At 44.8% G+C, this 24,782-nt stretch overlaps 1 protein-coding gene across 1 annotated transcript; it reads left to right on the top strand.

The window, feature by feature from the left end:
* Positions 1-6,707: 6,707 nt before the first annotated feature.
* On the top strand, positions 6,708-24,704 carry LOC133121351 (GTPase IMAP family member 4-like; the record flags this gene model as incomplete). The annotated part of the gene is made up of 3 exons (XM_061230552.1): positions 6,708-6,790; positions 12,549-12,666; positions 23,940-24,704. Coding segments are annotated over exons 1-3 (966 nt in total), but the record flags the coding sequence as incomplete, so codon positions are not given.
* Positions 24,705-24,782: the final 78 nt, after the last annotated feature.

Here is a 24,782-nt window from a genome sequence, read left to right as displayed (position 1 = left end):
AAACCGTGAATGCACATGCGCTTCACAAATACCGTTACAATGATTTATAATTAAAACTGAAAAGAAGTTAGCAAAATTGTAATATTTAATTTAACGGAGCATGCTGAGGCCGAGAACTATTCACTGTAATAATTCTGTCTAGCAGAAATTGTTGAAACCTATCATTCTAAATGCCGCTCGACAACAGTCTGTACTCCCTTCTGATTGGCCAGTGGTCCCCAGAAAACACACGCAGTGAGACTAGTGGGCGCTGCGCGGAAATAAAGTCCTGTCTGTGAACGAGAAGCGGAGGTAGAAGGATTGGTCGCCGTTTATGAAACGATAAGGTATGGAATTGTATTGTCTAAGCCTAAAATGGCCAAAATAATGATTACGCTGAATGTAATAAATTCGATGTGACAAGTAGCTCGGGGGGAGATGCAGGACGGTTGGTTCTTCGCTCCCGGGCATGGCTACGTGGTTTAATTCAAATTGAGGATTATAAACTAATAGCTGGCTGATCTGCGGTTAAGTGATCTTAAATGCATGAATTTTACTTTCTATTAACTCGTGATTTTTAGTAGTACTGTTTACTAATACTGAGTGTCAGGGGCGTAGGTTTCATTTCAACATTGGGCGGGACACATTAAGCGGGGGGTCTGGGGGTTCTCCAAGTTATAAACTAGATAACGTTAGCGTTTCATCCGCAGATACTCTCATTCAGAAACACTGAAGCAAAAACAAGCGTGATAGCTACTTACTCTAGACTCACTACACTATCATGAAATAATGATATGAAAGGTGTATGAAATAATTGTAAAATAGGTAAGAAGGATATCTAAGCGTTTAGACCCTCTGTGCTGTTATTTTTACCTGTATTGAGGAGGAGGTTATCATTCTTTATGTTTTGGGGGGGACAAATTCACCTCTTCTAAATATTGAGGGGGACATGTCCCCCCTGTCAGCCCCCTAAATCTACGCCCCTGCGTTGTGTGTTGAAACTAAAATGTATTCTCTGGTAAAGTGAAACCGTAAATGCACATGCGCTTCACAAATACCGTTACAATGATTTATAATTAAAACTGAAAAGAAGACCTTCGATTTATATTTTCAGTTTTATGCCTTCAGGCAGGTTCACTGTTAGCAAAATTGTAATATATAATTTAACGGAGCATGCTGAGGCCGAGAACTATTCACTGTAATAATTCTGTCTTGTAGAAATCAGTAAACGCGTTTCTGAAGCGTAAGAAAAACTTGTTGAAACCTATAATTCTAAATGCCACCCGACAACAGTCCGTACTCCCCTCTGATTGGCCAGTGGTCCCCAGAAAACACGCAGTGAGACTAGTGAGCGCTGCGCGGAAATAAAGTCCTGTCTGTGAACGAGAAGCTAAGGTAGAAGGATTGGTCGCCGTTTATGAAACGATAAGGTATGGAATTAGCCTAAGATGGCCAAAATAATGATTACGCTGAATGTAATAAATTTCATGTGACAAGTAGCTCAGGGGTAGATGCAGGACGGTTGGTTCTTCGCTCCCGGGCATGGCCACGTGGTTTAATTCAAATTGAGGATGAGCAAGTAATAGGTGGCTGACCTGCGGTTAAGTGATCTTAAATGCATGAATATAAATTAGTTTCTATTATCTCATGATTTTGAGTAGTACTGTTTACTAATACTGAGTGTCAGGGGCGTAGGTTTCATTTCAACATTGAGCGGGACACATTAAGCGGGGGAGTGTGGGGGCATCTCTCACTTAATTTCCTGCATTCTGGTGAATTTTTATGAACCGATTTGCTCCTCTTCTGCATCAATTTATTGTGTAAATTAATTTTATTTATGTAAATCTTCACATTTCCCTCTGTCCAGCTTCCTCATTGTTCTCCGCAAATCTTTCAGACCGTTTGCGAACACAGCGAACAGAATGCTAACGGAAAATGTTTTAATTGTTCGCAAACGTTCGCCTGTTTGCTGAACTTTAACGCACCTGATATGAAAGGTGTATGAAATAATTGTAAAATAGGTAAGAAGGATATCTAAGCGTTTAGACCCTCTGTGCTGTTATTTTTACCTGTATTGAGGAGGTTATCATTCATTATGTTTTGGGGGGGACAAATTCACCTCTTCTAAATATTGAGGGGGACATGTCCCCCCTGTCAGTCCCCTAAATCTACGCCCCTGCTTAGTGTGTTGAAACTAAAATGTATACTCTGTTAAAGTTAGACTGTAAATGCACATGCACTTCACAAATACCGTTACAATGATTTATAATTAAAACTGAAAAGACTTTCATTTTTAGTTATTTTCATGCAGGTTCACTTTGAACGCAGAGCGTTGACTATGGCAAGCTGTTTTAATATGGAGCCAGATTAGAGACTTTGTATTTAAACTAGCTCGCTGGCCTTGCCATTAGGTAGATCATGACATGCTCCTGTCATGATGAGTGGCCCTGGGACCTGCCCAACCCTAGACATACTTTGAAGCTAAACATTGGAGCTCAATAGCCTTATATTTTTTATTATGTTGAGGTGAGAACATTGTGCTTAACTCTAAAGCCATCTATATCCTTCATCCATGTCTGGTTTATTCAATTTAACAAATGAAAGGTTCAATAGGTAATTTCTGACAAATGTACTGTGTCTGTATAGGGTCTGCAACCCTTATTATCAAAAGAGCCATTTTGCCCTCTCTTCCACCAAAGAAAAATAGTCTGGAGCCGCAAAACATAACACAGCTTATAAACTTTTAAAGGTTTTAATCTTTTTTTAATTTTACCTGTTACAGAATACAATACAACAGAATACAATACAACAGAAGTGCAGTGTGCATGTGTAGGCCTACTTTGAAATAAATTTAACAGTGAACTATACAGGCCTATTTGAGTCCTTCCAATATTTTGTAAAATTTAAATAAAGCCCACTTTAATATAAATAAAACATTTAGCCGCAGCTTAGCAGCTTTAAAAAAGTAAACATAAAATTAGGAACGTTTGTGACAAGTCCATTTCAGTGTGCTCTCATCCTCTTCGGGTTTCTTTCTCAGCCAGCAATCAATCGAAGCACTTGAACATACAAAAAAAAAAAAAACTACATCAGCTCCGGGTCTGAAATAAATGTTTTTTTCTGAAAAATAAATGTTATTGTTCTCACCTGTTTAATGTGACTTTGATCTTCACACAGGACTGTAGGCTCATTTGTGAGGCGGGAGCGACATTTGGACTTTATGAAGTTCATGCTCGAGAAAACTTGCTCGCATAAGTATGTTGAGCCAAAGATGGACAGGACTCCAAATGCGTACTTTTTCATGTTGATATACGTGTCGGGAATGGGACTCCATGTTTCAAAAATAAGTTTGTCGACTTTGGGGAGGTTTACAATATCACTCCATTTGTGCTCTTTAGCGAGAGTGGCCTTCTGACGGGCGACTTCCTCAAGATCCGCTGTCAGGCTTTTGAACTTGGAAACCCATAAATCTTTATTCGCTATGTCGGCCAGTTCAATTTCAAGATCGGGCTGACTTACTCCTGTGAATGCGGATATGTTTAGCAGGGATGGGTCGATGTCTCTGATATTTTTATGAACGAATCTTTCATGTACTCTCCGTCTCTGAACGGCTTCCCCCTCCTGAGCTGCCACAAAACTAGCAGCTGTAGTTGACTGTGGAGAGGTGACCCACTTCTTGAAAGTATGTTTGCTCTGCTCAACTTTCCGTAGCAGTTCCGAAATTGCTCTCTTTCGCTCATCTTCAGTTGGGTACTTTTCAGCAAATGCTGTGTGCTTGTTTTGAAAATGTCTTTCAACGTTTTTGTTGTTTGACAATTTCTCGCCACATATTAAGCACTCAGGTAAGCCAGCGTCGTTGGCGGTGAAGGCAAACAAATCTATCCATCCATCCATCCATCCATCCATTATCTTAACCCGCTTATCCTGAACAGGGTCGCAGGGGGGCTGGAGCCTATCCCAGCATACATTGGGCGAAAGGCAGGAATAAACCCTGGACAGGTCGCCAGTCCATCGCAGGGCACACACACCATTCACTCACACACTTATACCTATGGGCAATTTAGACTCTCCAATCAGCCTAACATGCATGTCTTTGGACTGTGGGAGGAAACCGGAGTACCCGGAGGAAACCCACGCAGACACGGGGAGAACATGCAAACTCCGCACAGAGAGGCCCCGGCCGATGGGTATTCGAACCCAGGACCTCCTTGCTGTGAGGCGGCAGTGCTACCCACTGCACCATCCGTGCCGCCCGCAAAAAAAACTATCCACGCAGAATTAAACTATTTTCTTCTGAGAGTTTTCTTTTTGGGGATTTTTTCATGGCTAGCTCACCGGAGGGGTCGCACACTCAAGAAGCCGCCTGCAGGTAAAGGCGAGGGCTATAGATATAGATAGACGTCGATGTGACGCATATTTTAGTCGACAAATTATAAAAACATTTTTAAAATTCGATGTTAAAGTATCTCCTTGAACTTCAAGAAAACTGCGCAACAAAATAAACAAAAATAAAATAATATATAAATAAAAAAATAAATTAAGAAATAGCCGTTATTCATTTTCATGTTTTTCTGTCATGTCCAAAGGGAGCCACTACAAGGAGGCTGAAGAGCCGCATGCGGCTCCAGAGCCGCGGGTTGCCGACCCCTGGTATAGAACAACACAGTCTCCTCTGGTTACTCACCTTGTTAACCTCCAGTCCTTATTCTTAATTGTAATGTAAACACTTAGAGGAGGAGGTGCTAGTCCATTAACACGTTTAAATATAAGGCACATATCTGTATATTGTTTAAAGCTGTCCATACAGAATAAATTATACTTGAAAATAATGTGACAATGGTGGTAAATATTTTTTTTAGGCTTTTTGTCCAGGACTTTCAGTGTTTGTAAAGTGATTCAACTGGTCTTAAGATATCAACTCCTGTTTGAGACCAGGTAGTCAGGCAATAATTAAAATGAGAAAATACCATCTCATGTATGTAGCTGGCCTTGCTATTAGGTAGCCCAACCCTAGGCATACTTTGAAGCCAAACATTGGAGCTCAATAGCTTTATTATGTTGAGGTGAGAACATTGTGCTTAACTCTAAAGCCATCTATATGTTATGGCAGGGAGGACAGAGGAACCAGAAGCAGACACAGGGGTGTGGAAAATGGCAAGTTTACTCACAGGTGATGGGGCAGACAGAGTGTAGTCACAAAACAGGCCAAGGTCAGAAACCAGTCAGTCAGTCCAACAATGCAAAGGTACAGAAATCCACAACAACGAAAGAATAGTCCAGGGAAGCAGGCTGGGGTCAAAACCGGAAATCCAATCAACAGGGGCAAGGACTCAGGAAAAGGGGCAAGGATTCAGGAAAAGGGGCAAGGATTCAGGAAAAGGGGCAAGGAACAAGGGGCTAGAACTGGGGGGAAGGAATAAAGGGCTTGGAAACAAAAACAGGACAAGACGAACTAGCAGCGTGCAACTGAAAAGGACAGGTATAAATACACAGGGGAATGAGACAAACTAGGCGGTGCATGGGAGTGAGGGCCGTCTAACAAATAAACATCAGGTGAGACACATGAAAGGGTAGTAGGACAATGACACACGTGTAATACAAATGGCTCCGGACTAGAGAGTAGACAATTGCAGAGAATCAGGAGATGCAGAGATAGAGAGAGACAGGTGCGAATACTTCGCTGAAACTAAGCAAGTCAGAATAGGGAGGCGGAGTTACAGAACAGAATTGAAACTGGAGATGCATTAGTAAGTAAGTTAAGTGATTTAAATTACAAATACCCAAAACTAGTGAATGTTAGTTTGTTAGTTTGACAAGCATATTACTGTGTTAGTATAATTAGTCCTGTACAAATTCTATGTTAGTTGGGATTAGTATATTAGTGCTATGTACAAACATGAAATGGAGAGAAAGCAGAAAGTAAGGAATGTAAGATTGGAAGGAAGACTGAACCCCGGAACTACCGTAAACACCCGAATAGTGGGGCACGCAGACAAGGGAGTGACTGGGCTAGAAAACATTCAGACTCAGACATCACAGGGGAAGACGAGTGCAAAGACTAACAAATATAAACAGAACACCAGACATGAATATGAAAATAATAAATTACAAGAATGATGATAATAAACAATGATAAACTAACACACAGAACACAGGAACATAACACTATATCCTTCAAGAATTATACATCCATGTCTAGTTTAGTCGACTTTACAAATTAAGGATGAGGCTTTAACGTTTTTTTGTTTACCAGTACCTTGTAAATTAACGTTAGCACACAAAAAACCAGCATCACTTGGACTGGCTCCAGGGTGGGGAAAGTGCCAGCCTCCATCTTGCAGATAACCTATAATTAAGAGAGTTGGATTGAGAAGAGATTGTCTAAAAGGCTTTTTGGTCATTTTTTTTTTTAGTTTGTTTGTTTGTTGTACACCATTAAATCTTTTCCACCATAATTTGCATTGTCGCCACCTGTTTGAGTCATAGATCAAATAGTCCCCAAGGTAGTCAGGGAAGACAGTAGGAACATCAACAGTGTCAAATGCTGCTTTTGATTTAGCTGGACCTGGAATTTACTTTTTGTTGCATTTAAATAATCTGCAACGCTGCAGATTAATTAAAAGCTGCAAAAGTTCCAGCCATTTTATATAGCCTTTAGTAACGAAGGGGAACAATAAGGCTGTGCATTTTTTACTTTCCAGGAACTACATTTCTCTTAAAAATTCGCTATGAGTGACATGAGGCGCGTGAAGGCCAAAAAGGCCTCAGGAAAGGAAACCTCTGATGAAGCCACAAACCCTGTGAACATGAGGTGAGTAACTGCATAATCAACACATTCTCTCATGCACATGGTTATAACACCTGTTTAAAATGAATAAGATGCGCTTTTGATATCATTGTAGAGTACAGGCAAATGCATTTATATAAATTGTATGAAGCAGAAATAAAGTGTTGTCCTCAAAGGCCAATCCGAGAAACTTCCTTTTTCTGGGGAAGTGAAGAATAAGTGCGAGGGTATTCCAAATTGAATCCGCTCTGACCCCCTCCATGGCTCCTCTCCTCTGTTAAGGGCTCCCTCACATGATCCATCACCAGTATGTCACTGGAGGAAAGAAGTGAAGCAAGCATTTTATTTCTGTTTGGAAAGGGGCCCAGCTCTTTAAAGGACGTACTACTTTTTTTTCTTCTTTTTTTTTGGCATTTGGCAGACGCTCTTATCCAGAGCGACGTACAGTTGATTAGACTAAGCAGGAGACAATCCTCCCCTGGAGCAATGCAGGGTTAAGGGCCTTGTTCAAGGGCCCAATGGCTGTGCAGATCTTATTGTGGCCACACCGGGATTAGAAACTAGACTATGGAGTCTAGTTTACCGTTACATAAAAGTATATCAAATTGTACAGAGACCTGGAAAGTAAAATCATTAGGCCAGTTGCCTATGGTAAAATAGACCCGGTGTTATATTCTATCAGCCAAATAATACGTGACCACAGAATGTTGAGTGCGCAACCCGGTCTGTAACAAAGTTGTTCACAGCATCATATTTACAGACTACATGCCAATCTATTCTGGCAGGCAGAAGCCATAGGGATGAGGGATGAAAACATGAAGAATTATAATTTAACCGATGCATTTAAAAAAGAAAAAGACTCACAATCACTCACAAAGTGGATGTAAACTACAGGGATTTCTGCAACTGTGAGGTTGTACTGCAATATGTCAATGTAAATGTAAATATTTAATTTGGCAATTAGGCTGACTTCTAATGGACTTGCAATGTTGACATTTAACTATTGAGATGGCCGAAAATAAAGTTTGAAAAAAAAAAGATACAACCCCTAGCGGTCATAAGCAGTATCGGTTTCTACTAAAGACAACAGTTAATGTTTCCTGGGAGGTAGGGAGGGACAGGGAGAGGTACAGCTTGAAGAGGTGTGTCTTCAGTCTGCGCTTGAAGATGGCAAGAGATTCTGCTGTTCTGAACTCCACGGGGAGTTCGTTCTACCACCGTGGAGCCAGAACAGACAGTAGTCGTGAGCAGTAGGTGGAATTTCTGAGAGCAGGAGGCGCCAGACGGCCTGTGGTGGCCGAACGAAGAGGTCTGGCAGGCGGGTAGGGTCTGATGATTTTTTTGGTGCTAAGATGGGGCTGAAGGAAGGCAGCAATGTTTTGAATTTGATGCAAGTCATGACAGGCAACCAGTGGAGGGAAGTAAGCAGGGGGGTGACATGTGAGTGTTTGGGAAGGTTGAAGACTCACAGTTTTGTGCCCCTTTCTTCTTTTCTGGAAAACTACATATTTCCAAATTACATTTAGTAAATGGTAGTTATTAAACAATATTAAGCAAACACAAACTTGTATTTTTCTCATAATGGATAATGCATAATTCCTTCTCAGCGGCCGTACTCCCACGAAAATATGGTCATGTTAGCATACAGATATCAGGTAACCTAACTTGGCTAGCCTGAGTGATATGACGGCCACTCTGACTTGAGGATGAGCTTTTCTATTTTGATGTAGTACTACAACCTTAGAGTTTTTAACCGAAATTTACAGAAGAAGAATTGGATGAGGGAGAGAGACATTGGAGGACGAGGCAGCCAAAGCTAACAGCCTACCCACATATTTTAAGCATTTCATCCAAATAATCTCAACTGAAACAAGTGTGCCAGTGCTCCTTTAAAAATGCATGAGGTGGTCCCTAACAGCTAGCAGTAGAAACCGCAGAGGGAAGAAGCCTCTTCACTGCCTAACTGTTGTTATACTGTATCACAAAAATAATTACCGAATGCGGAATGAATCTGGTCATAATCAACTAACTGAGCTTTTGCCAAAACAGGAATCACAGGGGGGTTCCCACGCAGACACGGGGAAAACATGCAAACTCCACACAGAGAGGCCCCGGCCGACCAGGATTCAAACCCAGGACCTCCTTGCTGTGAGGCAGCTGTGCTACCCACTGCACCATCTGTGCCACCCTGTATTAGCAATGTGTATTACTAAATGCTAGAACCGCCCCTGAACAGCACAATTCAATCTTTTTCTTCCTCAAACTACACATGCTCTAAACCACAGATCTCCAAACTCCAAAGATAAAAACATATTTGTAAATACATTTTAAAAATACTGCAAATTGCCTTCACTTATGGCTGCCATGACAATTTCTGTTTTGACAAATCAAAACAAAGTGGGTGTGGGCTATCCTACCACTGCTATGAGGATGATACCCAACTCTTCATCTCGTTCCCACCATCTGATACACAGGTTTCTGCCCGTATCTCTGCTTGCCTGAGTGACATCCAGAGCTGGATGGATAACCACTATCTAAAGCTCAACCCAGGCAAGACTGAAATGATATTCATCCCTGCTAATACCTCTCCCCACCTGGATCTCTCCATTTCCCTCGGGGATACCACACTCACTCCATCACCCAGTGCAAGGAACCTCGGCGTGATGATGGACAGCAGACTGTCCCTTTCCGAGAACATTGCAGCGGTGACCCGGTCATGCAGGTTCTTCCTATACAACATACGGAGAATTCAACCTTCCCAAATACTCACACGTCATCCCCCTGCTTACTCCACTGGCTGCCTGTCATGGCTCGCATCAAATTCAAAACATTGGTGCTAGCAGGTCCAAGCAGTTAAGGGGTCTTCCCCAGCTTACCTACAAAAAATCATCAGACCCTACACCCCTGCCAGACCTCTTCGTTCAGCCTCCACAGGCCACTTGGCACCTCCCCCTCTCCGAACCTCCACCTCACGCTCACGACTGCTGTCTGTTCTGGCTCCACGGTGGTGGAACGAACTCCCCGTTGAGGTCAGAACTGTACAATCTCTCCCCACCTTCAAGCGCAAACTGAAGACGCACCTCTTCAAGCAGCACCTCTCCCCACCCTACCTCCCTGTGATCCTTAATTGTTGTCTTTGTGATTTATGTAGTGTTTCGGTATTTTTAGTTGGCTAGGTATGCAGTATTTGGATAGTTAAGTTTGGCCACTTTTGCTTTGTTGTTTGTTTATTTGTTCTTTGTATGGGTAGCAATTGAAATTGGACTTCCCTCTAGGGTCTTTCAGCGCACTTATCCCTGGTTATGGGTATGCACTTTGTTGTACGTCGCTCTGGATAAGAGCGTCTGCCAAATGCCAATAATGTAATGTAATAATGAATACAGGTAAATAATTGCGTTTGAATCTACTGACAAGCTTGTGCTCAGAGAGAGTTTTTTTTCCATTTGAGGTCATCAAATACTTTGTGTTCTCTGGTGCACACTGTGGTGTAGAAACTCAGTTGCATTCATGTGCTCCTTCCAGGCTGGTGAGATCTGACTCAATGTCCAGTCTTCTGTCAATGGGGAGTGACCATTCCATGGATAAACCACCACTTTTCAGCAAGGAGACTGAGTGCAAGGAATCAATGAGGTGAGGCCACCTGGCCCACAGTCTGGTGTGTCTCAACTGAACTAATAATACAACTAAAGTTACACACAGTGGGTTCCAGAATTATTGGCCCCCGTAATAAAAATGAAGAAAAAAGGCTGCATATAATAAACAACACTTGGCTGATACACCCTGAGCAGTGGCTCTCCTCCTACTTGCATTGCAAGTCCCAAATTCCCTCAGGGGTTGGGATTGTCTAAATCAATGGTGAAAATGCTAAATCTCCAGTACGCTAGCTCACAACATTCCAGGCGCCGGCCAGAAAATAGAGCCCGAAGAATACAAGCCTGCGCTACAAGCCTTTTTAGTGTAAAAGTGCCTCACTAATTAGTGGACACACAATTTTAGCCACTAGTGGTTATCCTCAGTTCATATATCCATTGATGCATTCACGGCTTAAAATATTCATTTCCCAATGATAAGAATTTTCTCTCTCCTGTGTCAGAGCTCTGTCCCAGCCTAGAGAATTAACCTGTCACGTCTGCCCGGCCAGAGCTGTGAAGGTCTGTCACACTTGCTCTGCCTCCTACTGTGAAGCTGACATCAGACACCATTGCAATACAGAAGAAATGCAGAGACATAAACTAGAGGACATCGATGATGACTTGGCCAGGAAACTCCTTTCAGGCTCTATGGGGACAAAGAAGTGTGACACACAGGTAAGAGGCCCTCACTTATTCCCCTAAAGGTGTTTGTGCCTGTCAGGTATTCATGTTCCCCTGGCCTGTAGATTCACACACCCATTCACTCCTCTTTACAACACCAGTGATCCCTGTAGTCTTTAATGTTTAATGTGGATCTATTTGTTTCTGCATTTACCTGCAGTCGTCAGTGGAAGATGCTCAATCTTTGTACCAAAGTGGTTGGAAACAAGAAAGGAGTAAGTATTGGTCTGGCGTACGTTTTGCTACGGACTACAAGCAAACAATTCCAAGTTACACTAAAATTTACAGAATGTCAAGAAACTAAAAAATGTTCATGTATTTTGCGCAGATATGTGTACAAAGAAAATGTCTTTTAAATTAACTAAACTGAACTGTGAACTGAAAATGTTTAGGCAAGATGTTGGAAGCATGATTGTCTGGAAGCATGATTGCAGAAATGGCCTGAAATGTGTAAATCAAGCCAGAATATAGCATCATAACTGTGTTAGCCAATGCAATAACACAAAAATCATGATGCAGTTTGCCAAATATTTTGTAGTGAAAGACAATAATGTTTCTATATTTTTTAAAGAACAGTTATAGTCTTATTGTTTTATTATGTGCAGCCACAGATTTTTACATTTCATTCGGCAGACGCTCCGACATGAGTTCAAGAAGGTTGCCTGCTTTGTGGGTGGGAGGGGAAAGAGTGAGGGTAAGGTCAAAAGAAGAAAGGAGGGAGAGAAAGGTAGACTAGGTGGACTCTGAGTTGAGGTTGAAGTCACCCAAGAGGAAAAAGAGAAGGCAGAGGAAAGGGCAGCCGGGGTGGCTGTGTTCTCTGGTGAGAGCCACGTTTCGGTTAAAGCAAGGAAGTCAAGGTTGAGGTGGGAGGCATAGGCTGAGATGACGTCTGCTTTCTGGACGGCGGACAGGCAGTTCCAGAGGCCACCAGCCACACAGAGATCAATACCAGCCGATCTGGGAGGGAAGATGAGGTTTGAGATATTCTGCCCATGTTGGCGGGAAGCAAACCGCCTACCTGACTGGGACCTGGGGAGAGGAGAGAGGCCAGGGATGGGAAGGAAACACATGGAGGGAACTAGGGAAGACTACGTAGTGAAATGAGGGCAGGCAGCAAAAACAAAATCTAACATCAGACTCTCAGACAGCCTTGATGGACACCCGTAGATAGACACCTTCGACTTTGTACGCCTGCGACTTCATACGCCAAGGCAAGTAAATAACACTGATGCTGAATAAAGAAAATGCTACCAACCCACTGCAGAACACTAATGCACACTGAAGTGAGTTCAGGTGTGCCAGTAATTATACCCTAAGCAGGGTGAAAACTATTGGCTCCTCCTACAACAAAAGCTGTGGCCTGCCAGCCAGTAAAAACAATAGCCTAACTCAATAGCCTAGCTCACCTGAGAGAAATAAACACCTAGCCCAGTTTCACTGTAATCTAAATAAATAAATCTGACCTCCAGCAAAGTCACCTTCTGCTGGACCCCTGAAGCGGAGTTGGCCTTCCGAGAGCTCAAGAGATGCTTCTCCTCTGCTACTGTCCTGATTTTGCCTGATCACGAGAAGCAGTTCACCCTCGAGGTAGAAGCCTCCGGGATCTATTCTGACAAGTTTCACCACATGCAGTTCCATGTCATTCCAATGGAGGGAAGAAGGAGGAAACTGATGTAGGACTAGAGGTCATGCATTTTGAAACATTGTGGGGGGTCTTTATTTCTTGTTAAATATGAAAATGTGATATCCCCAGGCTTGGCGGGTGGACCCAATGCAGACACGGACCAGTGTATAGGATAAACTCCCCACGGGATCAAATCAAGTCGATGCAAGGGTCAAATAGCAATCCGCAAAGGCTTGGCACAGTAGGGCTGGGCTGAGTCGTAGTCGAGAGCCGGGCGTGGGTCGAAAGCCCAGGGAAGGGTGATCCAGGAGAGGCATCTGAAACAGGCTGAAAGTGGGGGTAGTTGAAGCCTGGCAGGGGTCTTTGACAAGCCGGGTCGAAACTGAAGGCAGGCAGGGGAGGTTGGGTACAAAAAGTGGCAGGCAGAAGTGGTGGTCAAACAGACAGAAGACGTAGTCGTGGGATGAAGAAAAGTCAAAATCTAATCAAAACAAGGCAAGGAATAACGCTCAAAGTATCAAGGCACAAGACGGACGATTTCGCAATTTGTGCTGGAAAGTAGCAGAGCGGACAGCTGCTTAGAATCATGATCATTGATTAAGCGGAAACAAGATGCAGATGGAAGTGATCAGCATGCAAAGGGAATAACACTGGGAACAGGTAGGAAATAGAAGTGGATACTGAACAAGGGATGATTAGTGGGTAATTGGTTAATGTGTTAGTATCTACGCTGATCTAATGTTAGTCGGTTTATAATTAGGAATGGAGGAACAGGTGAGAATAATGACGGGCATGTTAATTGATTCGTTGGTTCATAACTACACTGGTCTGACGTTAGTTTGATTAATAATGGTTAGTACTGTACAAGGGAAAACATAGGAATGATATCTAAAAAGGCAGAGACCGTAAGGGAACAGCAGAAATGACACAAAACCGAGCAGGGATCATGTAGAAGCGTAGATAAAGACGTGAATACACCCGATAATAATAAGGATAGTCAGATACACCCTGAAACGTGGCATGGAAAGCAGAGCGTGACAGAAAAATTCCACAGGTTCTGGAACATCTGTTAAGATTGACGTCATCATGAACACCAGTACATACCAAGATATTTAAATAACAAAATAACATTTTCATTTAATCTTTTGAATTCAATTCACTTTTGATAATCTGCTTATATAAGTACCCACATCATATAATGAAATATTAATCAATTAATCAATCAATTTTATTTGTATAGCACTTTTAAAAAAGGGCCTTTGTCACAGCTTTACAGAGAAACCGGTCCCCAAGAGTATGCCTTGGGCAACAGTGGCAAAGATAAATTCCCTAGCTAACAGGAAGAAATCTTGAGCAGAACCTGACTCAGTAGGGAAAACCATCTGCCACTGGTTGACACTGGTTTGATGAAAGAATGGTTTTAAGAGATGAATAAAAGTACATGAATGTCCAATTAAAAAGTCGAAGCAGAGATGAGGTAGAGGGATGATGGCAGGAACACCAATGGGTGGCTCTGTCTGGCAAGGGGACAGGCTTGGTGCCACAGCTGAATCAGCAGTGGCAGGAGGGACGTGCACAGCTGGTTTTGGGCTTGAGGGTTATAGGTTAGTAGGCTGTCTTTCCAGGCATAGAGGAATACCTGCAATTTGGCAGAGCGCCATTTGCGCTGAAGTTGGTGTGAAGCTTGCTTGGGAGCAGGAGTATGGTCATTGTACCAAGGTGCTAATTTCTTATGGCAGACTGTTCTCTTCTTAAGAGGTGCGATAGTATCCATGGTTCTGCAAAGTAGGCTATTTGTGTCGTCGGTCAGCTGATCAATTGAGTTAATGCTAGCTGTGTATGCATTTTGGCTGGAGCCAAGAAAATCCCCACAGTGCACAAGTGAGCCAGGGAGTTTATTAATAAAGCATTTGCAGTCCTGGAGGAAAGCTTACGGCTAAAGTAGAAAGTAGGATCTGGTGACACATGATAGACTTGTGAAAGTTGGAAAGTAATTAATAATGGTCTGATAACACAGGATTAGAGAGTATGGTTATGGGAATGTGTGGACTGTATATATTGATCAAAGCCAATAGATTCAATGATAGACTGGAATGCTGATCTGAGAGCATCACCTTCACTATCCATGTGAGTATGAAAATCCCCTGCAATTACTATTTATCTGAATTAACAATGAGGCTGGAAAGGAAATCAGCAAACTCAAGTAAGAAACCACTGTATGGCCCTGGTGGCCTGTACACAAGGATAAAACTGACAGCTTTTTTTGTCCGGATGTGCAAAACTGAGAACAAGCACTTCAAAATAGTTGAATATCTGAAGCCAGATTTCAAAGTAGCATAGAGATTGGAATTATATACAGCAGCAACACCCCCTCCATGACCTGTCAGACGGGGAACATCACATTACATTAATGGCATCTGGCAGACTCTCTTATCCAGAGCAATGCACAACAAAGTGCATACCTATAACTAGGGATAAGTGCGCTGAAAGTTAAATTTCAACTGCTACGTGCACATCAAAGATAAGGACCAGGGCCTATTTGAATTTTTATTTTTATTTTTTAAACAAACAAACAAAGCAAAAGTATGACAAAACCCCTTAACTAGCCAAACACTGCTAAAAATACTGATACACAAAAAAGTAAATCACAGAAAGACAACAATTAAGGTTCACAGGACAGTGGGGAGGGACGGGGAGAGGTGCTGCTTGAAGAGGTGCGTCTTCAGTTTGCGCTTGAAGGTGGGAAGAGATTCTGCAGTTCTGACCTCAATTGGGAGTTCGTTCCACAACCGTGGAGCCGGAACAGACAGTAGTTGTGAACGTGAGGTGGAAGTTCGGAGAGGGGGAGGTGAGCCCAGCCACCCTACGGAGGAAGCTCATTTTGGCCCCTTGTATAAACGATCTTGTTTTTTCGGTCGCTACCCAAAGCTTGTGACTATAGGTAAGGGTTGGGACGTAGATCGACCAGTAAATTGGTCTCTTCACCACGACAGTCCGGTGCAACGCCCGCATTACTGCTGACGCTGCACCGATCTGTCTGTCGATCTCATGCTCCCTTCTACCCTCACTCGTGAACAAGACCCCGAGATACTTGAACTCCTTCACTTGGGGCAATGACTCGTTCCCAACCTGGAGGGAGCAATCCACCATTTTCCGGCAAAGAACTATGGCCTCGGACTTGGAGGTGCTGACTCTCATCCCGGCCGCTTCACACTCGGCTGCAAATCGCTCCAGTGTGTGCTGAAGGTCATGGTCCTACAAAGCCAGCAGAACCACATCATCCGCAAAAAGCAGAGATGCAATTCTGAGGTCACCAAACCGGACACTCTCCTCACCTCGGCTGTGCCTTGAGATCCTGTCCATGAATATCACAAACAGGACCGGTGACAAGGGGCAACCTTGGCGGAGTCCAACACCCACTGGAAACATGCTTGACTTTGTGCCGAGGATGCGGACACAGCTCTCACTTTGGTTATACAGGGACCGGATGGCTCGTATCAAAGGCCCCGGTACCCCATACTCCAGCAGTACCCCATATTCTAGCAGTACCCCCCACAGGGTTCCCCGTGGGACACGGTCGAAAGCCTTCTTCAAGTCCACAAAGCACATGTGTACCGTTGGTCAGAGCCTCCTTTCCAGCACCCTAGAGTGGGCTTTCCCGGGGAGGCTGAGGAGTGTGATACCCCGATAATTGGAGCACACCCTCCGGTCCCCCTTCTTGAAAATGGGGACCACCACCCCGGTCTGCCACTCTGCAGGTACTGTCCCCGACCTCCACACAACACTAAAGAGGCCTGTCAAGACAGCCCAAAAATGTCCAGAGCCGTCAGCATCTCAGGGCGAATCTCATCCACACCCAGCGACTTGCCCCTGAGGAGCTTTTTGACTACCTAAGCAACTTCCGCCGAGATTCCCCCGAGTCTTCAGGCTCTGTCTCTTCCACAGAGGACGTGTTGTTTGGGTTCAGGGGCTCCTCAAAGTGTTCTTTCCACCGCTTGACAACATCCCCAGTCCGGGTCAGCAGTTCTCCTCCCCTGCGAATACAGCCTGAGACAAGCCCTGCTTTCCCTTTCTGATTCGTCGGATGGTTTGCCTGAACTTCCTCGAGGCCAACCGAAAGTCCTTTTCCATAGCCTCCCCGAACTCCTTTCATACCCAGGTTTTTGCTTCAGCGACTGCCGAAGCCGTAGCCCTTCTGGCCACCCGGTACCTGTCTGCTGCTTCAGGGGACCTGGTGGGAGTCCAAAACCTCATGGACAGGGGCCTCCGCCAGATGTTCCCAGTTCACCCTCACTCCACGTTTGGGTTTACCGGGTCTGTCCGGTAGCCTCCCCGGCCACTTGATCCAACTCACCACCAGGTGGTGATCAGTTGACAGCTCTGCTCCTCTCTTCACCCCAATGTCCAAGGCACACGGCCGCAGGTCTGATGATACGACCACAAGTCGATCATCGATCTTTTGCCTAAGTTGCTCTGGTACCAAGTACACTTATGAGCTACCCAATGCTCGAACATGGTGTTTGTTATCGACAATCCATGACCAGCACAGAATCCACTAACAAGACACAGCGGGTTAATATCAAGCAGGCTATTCCTCCCAATCACCCCCTTCCAGGTTTCTCCATCATTGCCCACGTGAGCATTGAAGTCACCCAGCAGAACTATGGAGTCTCCGGGTGGCACCCTTTCCAGGATGCCGCCCAGTGACTCCAAGAAGGCCGGATACTCTGAACTGCCATTTGGTGCATAAGCACAAATGACAGTGAGAGCTTTCCCCTGAGCGACACGTAGTCACAGAGAGGCGACCGTTCTCCAAATTCGTAGACTTTGTAGCACTGCCAAAGCTATCCTCCTTCAAGGAGACAGCAGAGCTGACTGGTGGAGCAATCCCTGTCTTCCTGGGTCGACTCACTCCCGTGGGTGGAGTAGGCACCGAATTTGCTCTCAGTCTCCTCCATGGGACTTTCACCTTTCACCTGCTGCCTGGGCCATGAGCCACCCCTGTTTCCTGAGGAAGAGAAGGGTGTAGAAGCTGTTGCCGCCCTACTGCTGGTATGTCGCACATACAGAGCCTGGAAGAAGGCCCGCACTATTCTCCTACGCCACGTCTCGGAGACAAAGAAGTTTGCGGACCGCCCCCGTCGTCCCACTCATTACATTACATTACATTATTGGAATTTGGCAGATGCTCTTATCCAGAGCGACGTACAACAAAGTGCATACCCATAACCAGGGATAAGTGCGCTGAAAGACCCTAGAGGGAAGTACAATTTCAATTGCTAAAGCAAAAGTGACCAAAGTTAACTATCCAAATACTGCTTACCTAGCCAACTAAAAATACCGAAACACAACGTAAATCACAAAGACAACAATTAAGGTTCACAGGGAGGTAGGGAGGGATGGGGAGAGGTGCTGCTTGAAGAGGTGCGTCTTCAGCTTGCGCTTGAAGGTGGGGAGAGATTCTACAGTTCTGACCTCAACCGGGAGTTCGGTCCACCACCATGGAGACAGAACAGACAGTAATCCTGAGCGTGAGGTGGAGGTTCGGAGAGGGGGAGGTGCCAAGCGGCCTGTGGAGGCCGAATGAAGAGGTCTGGCAGGGGTGTAGGGTCTGATGATTTTTTGTAGGTAAGCTGGGGAAGACCCCTTAACTGCTTGGAAGGCTAGCACCAATGTTTTGAATTTGATGCGAGCCATGACAGGCAGCCAGTGGAGGGAAGTAAGCAGGGGGGTAACGTGTGAGTATTTGGAAAGGTTGATCAGATGAGCTGCTGCATTCTGGATAAGTTGGAGGGGTCTGATGGCGGACGCTGGGAGGCCAGCCAAGAGGGAATTGCAGTAGTCCAGGCGGGACAGAACCATCGCTTGGACCAGGAGCTGGGTCGAGTAGGGGGTGAGAAAGGGGCGGATTCTCCGTATGTTGTATAGGAAGAACCTGCATGACTACGTCACCGCCGCAATGTTCTTGGAAAGGGACAGTCTGCTGTCCATCACCACGCCGAGGTTCCTTGCACCGGGTGATGGCGTGAGTGTGGTATCCCCGAGGGAAATGGAGAGATCCAGATGGGGAGAGGTATTAGCAGGGATGAATATCATTTCAGTCTTACCTGGGCTGAGCTTTAGATGGTGGTTGTCCATCCAGCTCTGGATGTCACTCAATGTCAGGCAAGCAGAGATACGGGCAGAAACCTGTGTATCAGATGGTGGGAACGAGATGACGAGTTGGGTATCGTCCGTATAGCAGTGGTAGGATAGCCCATGTGCAGTGATCACAGGGCCAAGGGAACGAGTGTAAAGAGAAAAAAGAAGCGGGCCTAGGACTGAGCCCTGGGGAACTCCTGTGGCAAGGGGCCGAGGTGTCGATACCGTACCAGCCCAGGCAACCTGGAAGGAGCGACCAGAGAGGTAGGATTCAATCCAGTCCAGGGCTGTGCCACAGATGCCCATTGCTGACAGTGCAGATAGGAGGATGGAGTGATCCACAGTGTCGAAGGCAGCAGAGAGATCTAGAAGAATGAGGACAGAGGAGAGGCAGGCTGCTTGTGCGGCATGGAGTGACTCACTGACGGAGAGGAGCGCGTTCTCTGTCGAGTGGCCCGATCTGAAGCCAGACTGATGGGGGTCTAGCAGGTTGTTGTTAGAAAAGAAGAAAGTTGAGTAGACGCAGCTCGTTCTATAGTTTTAGAAAGGAAAGGAAGAAGAGATACCGGGTGGTAGTTCTGGATGATGGAGGGATCCAGGGTAGGCTTTTTTCACAACAGAGTGATGTGGGCCCTCTTGGAGGATGCTGGAAAACAGCCGGAAGACAGGGAGGAGTTGACAAGGGAGGTGACAAATTGGAGAATGTCAGGTGTGATAGTCTGGAGAAGAGAAGAGGGGATAGGGTCAAGGGCACAGGTTGTAGAGCGATGGGAGAGCAGGAGTTGAGAAACATCAGAGTCTGTAAGGGGAGAGAAAGTGGAAAAGGAAGGGATGGGCCTAGAGGGGGGGAAGGGCACAGTAAGGGGGGCAGTGGTTGTAAAGGATCTGTGGATGACTGTGACCTTCTCATCGAAAAAGTCAGCAAAGTCATCAGCAGCGAAGGAGGACTGAGGTGGAGGAGGCGGTGCGTTGAGGAGAGAGGAGAAAATGGAGAACAGTTTCCGGGGGTTAGAAGCGGAGTTCTGAATTTGTGTCTGATAGTATTTTGCTTTGGCGGCCGTGACAGCAGAAGAGAATGCCGCCAGGAGAGACTGGTAAATTGTGAGGTCTGAAGGGTCTCTGGATTTTCCCCACTTCCTCTCCACTGCGCGGAGGCTGGTCCTGGAGGTACGGAGGGTGTCAGATATCCAAGGACTGGGAGGGGATGTGCGAGGTGGCTTTGAGACAGGGGGACAGAGAGAGTCAAAGGCCGAGGAGAGAGTTGAAAGGAGGGTGGCAGATGCAGAGTCAGTGGGGAGTTTGGAGAAGGATTCGAGAGGGGGGAGTGAGGCGGTGACAGTGGTGGCAAAGGAAGAGGGTGAGAGGGAGTGGAGGTTACGGCGGGCTGAGGAAGTGTGGGTGGGAGGAGGGGGAGGAAGAGGGAGGGAGAATGAGATGAAGTGGTGATCAGATGTATGCAGAGGGGTAACCGTGAAATCGGAGCATGAGCAGTTCCTCACAAAGACAAGGTCTAGGACATTGCCCGCCTTGTGGGTTGGAGGAGAGTGTTGCAGGGAGAGGCCGAAGGAGTGGATTAGCGGTAAGAAGGCAGCAGCCTGGGAGGCTTCAAGGTGGAATGGAATTCAAAAGTGGACAGGTCAGAGAGGGGGAGAACAGAGAATTTCCATGAGGGGGAAATTAAAAGACCAGTACCACGGCCGGAAGGCCGGGGAGTGTGCGAGAAGGAGAAGGAGGATGAGAGGGCAGCGGGAGTGGCGGTGTTGTCAGGTGTGATCCAGGTCTCCGTTAGGGCAAGGAATTGTAGGGACTGGAGTGAGGCATATGCGGGGATGAAGTCAGTCCCCCTGTGACAGCAAAGTCCTCACAGGGGTTCAGCGGGGGGGGGGGGGTAGCTGAGGTTTGAGGGGTTCCGATGCTGAGGAGGCCCACATCGTAGGGGGTGTCTTCGAGGGAGAGAGCAGACTGGAATGGGGTGAAACATAACATCACAAACAGGGTAACTCCCCGCTATTCTGTTGGCGAAAAAGCGCTCGTCCTGGGACATTCCCCTGTGCTCCGTCTGTCACAAACTCACCCCTAGATTAATCAGAGCCTTTACCATCACCCTTTATTTTACACCATCTACGATCTGACTTTGCATCCCACCTCCTCTATGCCACAGTGTTCCACGTTTCTGAACTTAAGCTCTATGTCACTTCCCGACTTAAACTGCTTGAAATTCAGTAAAGACTTTTAGAAAGAAGGGATCTTCTCATCAAAACAAGCTCATCTGTGAAGCACGGTGGAGGAGGTGTCATGGCTTGGGCTTGCATGGCTGCTTCTGGAGTGAATCTGGAGTGAATCTTTATTGATGATGTAACTCATGATAGTAACAGCAGGATGAATTTAGTAGTCTACAAAAACATTCTCTCTGCCAACTTAAGGAGAAATGCGTCCAAACTAATTGGGAGCATCTTCATGATGCAGTTATTGCAAGCAAGGGATACAAAGCAGAGTACAAAGCCAAAATAACAAAGTACCACTGTCCAAATACTTATGGACTGCACTGTATATGAAAAAACAAAATCCAGTTTTGTTTACCTAAGCAGGATGGAAATGGGTAACAATTCAGAGACTGCATTGAAATTATATACAAGATAGACATAAAATATTCATGTAGGAAATTCCATGTGGAAACATGATTGCAGAAATGGACTCCAAGACCAGGGATTCATATCTGGATTATTATTATTAAGTAAAATCTGCTTTTTTTTGTTAGGATGATCTTTCAAGGTAATTTGAATTTGCTATTTAAAAATCCCAAAAGTACAAATGGTTTACGTGCCACTTTCTTTTAACCATGTGACAGTGTACACCCATACAAGCTGTAGTGTACTACACCATGTCGATATTATAAGAAATGTTATCAATGAAAAGGTTTTCATGATTTATATTGATTAATTTGTAATTGTGTAATTTTATTTTCCTGCAATATTACTGTCACGATCATGCATCACTGTGAACAAATTGATTCAGGCGACAATTTCAGTCATTGAATTAAGATGAGTATTTTTCATTGTCATTTCACTTTAAATTGTTCTGTGGAATAATTTGTTCAATCATGTGTTCTCTGATGTTTTCCAGTGTATAATCCAAACAGTATCCTTCAGAAGTGGCCATGGCTGAAGGGCTTAGGTTTACTCATTACTTTTGGGTGTGCCCTGATCATTATCATTTTTACTCTGAAAGGTAATAATGAATTTATGTCCTTTGGGTTCAGCCAGGAGAACAGGGCTGGATAACTTAATGAGATAAGCAAATGTAATTGTGCAAAATATGTTTGATAGAATGTCTTTTTTTCCATCTTTTCTCTCTCTCTTTCTCTCTCTCTCTCTCTCTCTCTCTCTCTCTCTCTCTCTCACACACACACACAGCTACAGTCCTCTCCAAAAGTATTGGAACATCATGGCCAATTCTTTTGTTTTTGCAATACATTGAATACATTTTGGCTTGAGATAAAAGCTGAACATGAGACAAGAGTTCAGAATTTCAGCTTTTATTTCCTGGTATTTACACGTAGTTGTGTTGAACTACTTAGAACATAGCTCCTTTCGTTTCAGACCACCCAATTTTTAGGTGAGAAAAAGTATTGGAACAGATAACACTTAATATTCGGTAGCCTGTCCCTTGCTTGCAATAACTGCATCAAGCATGTGACGCATTGACATCACCAAACTGTTGCATTCTTCTTTTGTGATGCTTTCCCAGGCTTTTGCTGCAGTCTCTGTCAGTTTCTGCTTGTTCAGGAGGTGAAATGCATGCTCAATTGGGTTAAGGTCTTGTGGGCTTGTGGGCGGCCTGTAGCGTAGTGGTTAAGGTAAATGACTGGGACGCACAAGTTTGGTGGTTCTAATCCACAATAAGATCTGCACAGCCGTTGGACACTTGAGCAAGGCCCTTAACCCTGCACTGCTCCAGGGGAGGATTGTCTCCTGCTTAGTCTAATCAACTGTACATCACTCTGTATAAGAGTGTCTGCCAAATACCAATAATGTAATGTGATTGACTTGACTTTTGTTGTGTTGGCTGAAATGGACGCATTTCTCCATAAATTGGCAGACAGAATGTCTTTACAACTTCATCCAGCTGCTACCATCATGGGTTACATCTTCAATAAAAATTAGTGAGCCCACTCCAGAAGCAGCTATGCAAACCGAAGCCATGACACTTGCTCCACTGTGCTTCACAGATGAGCTTGTGTTTTGGATCAGATCCCTTCTTTCTCCACACTCTGGCCTTTTCATCACTTTGGTAGAGGTTAATCTTGGTCTGATCAGTCCAAAAAACTTTGTTCCAGGACTTTTCTGGCTCATCTCTTCACTTCTTTGCAAATTATAATATCGCCTTCTGATTCTTACTACTGATGAGTGGTTTATATCTTGAGGTATAGCATAGCCTCTATATTGCTGCTCTCTAAGTCTTTTTTGAACAGTTGATTGAGAGAACTTCTCCCCTGCCCTGTGGAGATTTTTTGTGATGTCACTGACTGATGTATTGGGGGGTTTTCTTCATAGCTCTCACAGTGTTTCTATCATGAACTGCTGTTGTTTTCCTTGGTCGACCTGTTCGATGTCTGTTGCTCAATACACCAGTGTTTTCTTTCTTTTTCAGGACATTCCAAATCGTTGTATGAGCAATCCTCAAGGCTTTGATCGATTTCCCCTCTTTTCTAAGCTTCAAAAGGGCTTGCTTTTTTCACAAAGACAGCTCTCTTGTGTTCATGTTGATTTAGCTTTTCTAACACAAATGCGGTCTTCAACCTAAGGCTAAAACCAAGAGTTGATATTCAGAGCTATTATTGTACAACCAATAAATCAAACAGGACACATCTGGGCAACAAGAAACACCTGTCAGTCACATGTTCCAATACTTCTGCTCACCTTAAAATTGGGTGGTCTGATACAACAGGTATAACAATACCTTTGGAGGGGACTGTACAATTCTAATTTCACAGCAATTGTCATGTAATATGTGTCCAGCTGCAGGCTACTTTAATCTCAGTTATGAGATATGAATATGATTATGAATAACTCCTGCACTGTATTTTCTCACAGAGTCTGGAAGGAGACCTGCACCTCATAATCTGAGGATTATGTTGGTGGGCAGGACTGGGGCAGGGAAGAGTGCAACTGGAAACACCATCCTCGGGGGAGGGGTGTTTAAAGAGGGAGTTTCCCATGTGGCTGTTACCTTAAGGTGTGAGACACATAGTGCAGAGGTGGAAGGGAGGAGTGTTACTGTGATCGACACACCTGGGATCTTTGACATATCTATTTCTAATGATGAAATCAAGCGTGAAATGGAAGAAAATGTCAACCAATTTTTCCTGCTAGTGGTCAGGCTGCGGAGATTCACAATGGAAGATAGAAACACTGTAAAATGGATCCGGGAGAATTTTGGAGAAGGCGCTTTGAAATACTCATCGGTGCTTTTCACTGGAGGAGATGAGCTGAAAACACCAGTGGAGGAGTTTCTGAGAAAAAGCAGCGAGCTCCAGGAATTCATCAACAGCTGTGGTGGCGGATATCATGTGTTTAACAACAGAGAAAAGAACAACCGCACTCAGGTTACAGAGCTTCTGGATAAGATTGAGACAGTGCTGTTTACCATGCAAGGATACCACCACACTTCTATGATGATCCAGCAGGTTCAAAGAAAGATACAAGCAGAGGAGGAGAGAAAGAGAGAGGAGGCTGAGAGAGAGATCAGAACAGAGGACGAGAGAATGAGAGAGGAGGCTGAGAGAGAGATCAGAACAGAGGAGGAGAGAAAGAGAGTGGAGGCTGAGAGAGAGATCAGAACAGAGGAGGAGAGAAAGAGAGAGGAGGCTGAGAGAGAGATCAGAGTTGAGGAGGAGAGAAAGAGGCAGGAGGCGAACAATTTGGCTATCCTGGTTGGA

Source organism: Conger conger, chromosome 2 (assembly GCF_963514075.1).
Source record: "Conger conger chromosome 2, fConCon1.1, whole genome shotgun sequence".
In the NCBI taxonomy this organism is placed as follows: domain Eukaryota; kingdom Metazoa; phylum Chordata; class Actinopteri; order Anguilliformes; family Congridae; genus Conger; species Conger conger.
Note: the sequence above shows the minus strand (reverse complement) of the source record. Positions and strands in the feature narration are given on the sequence as shown.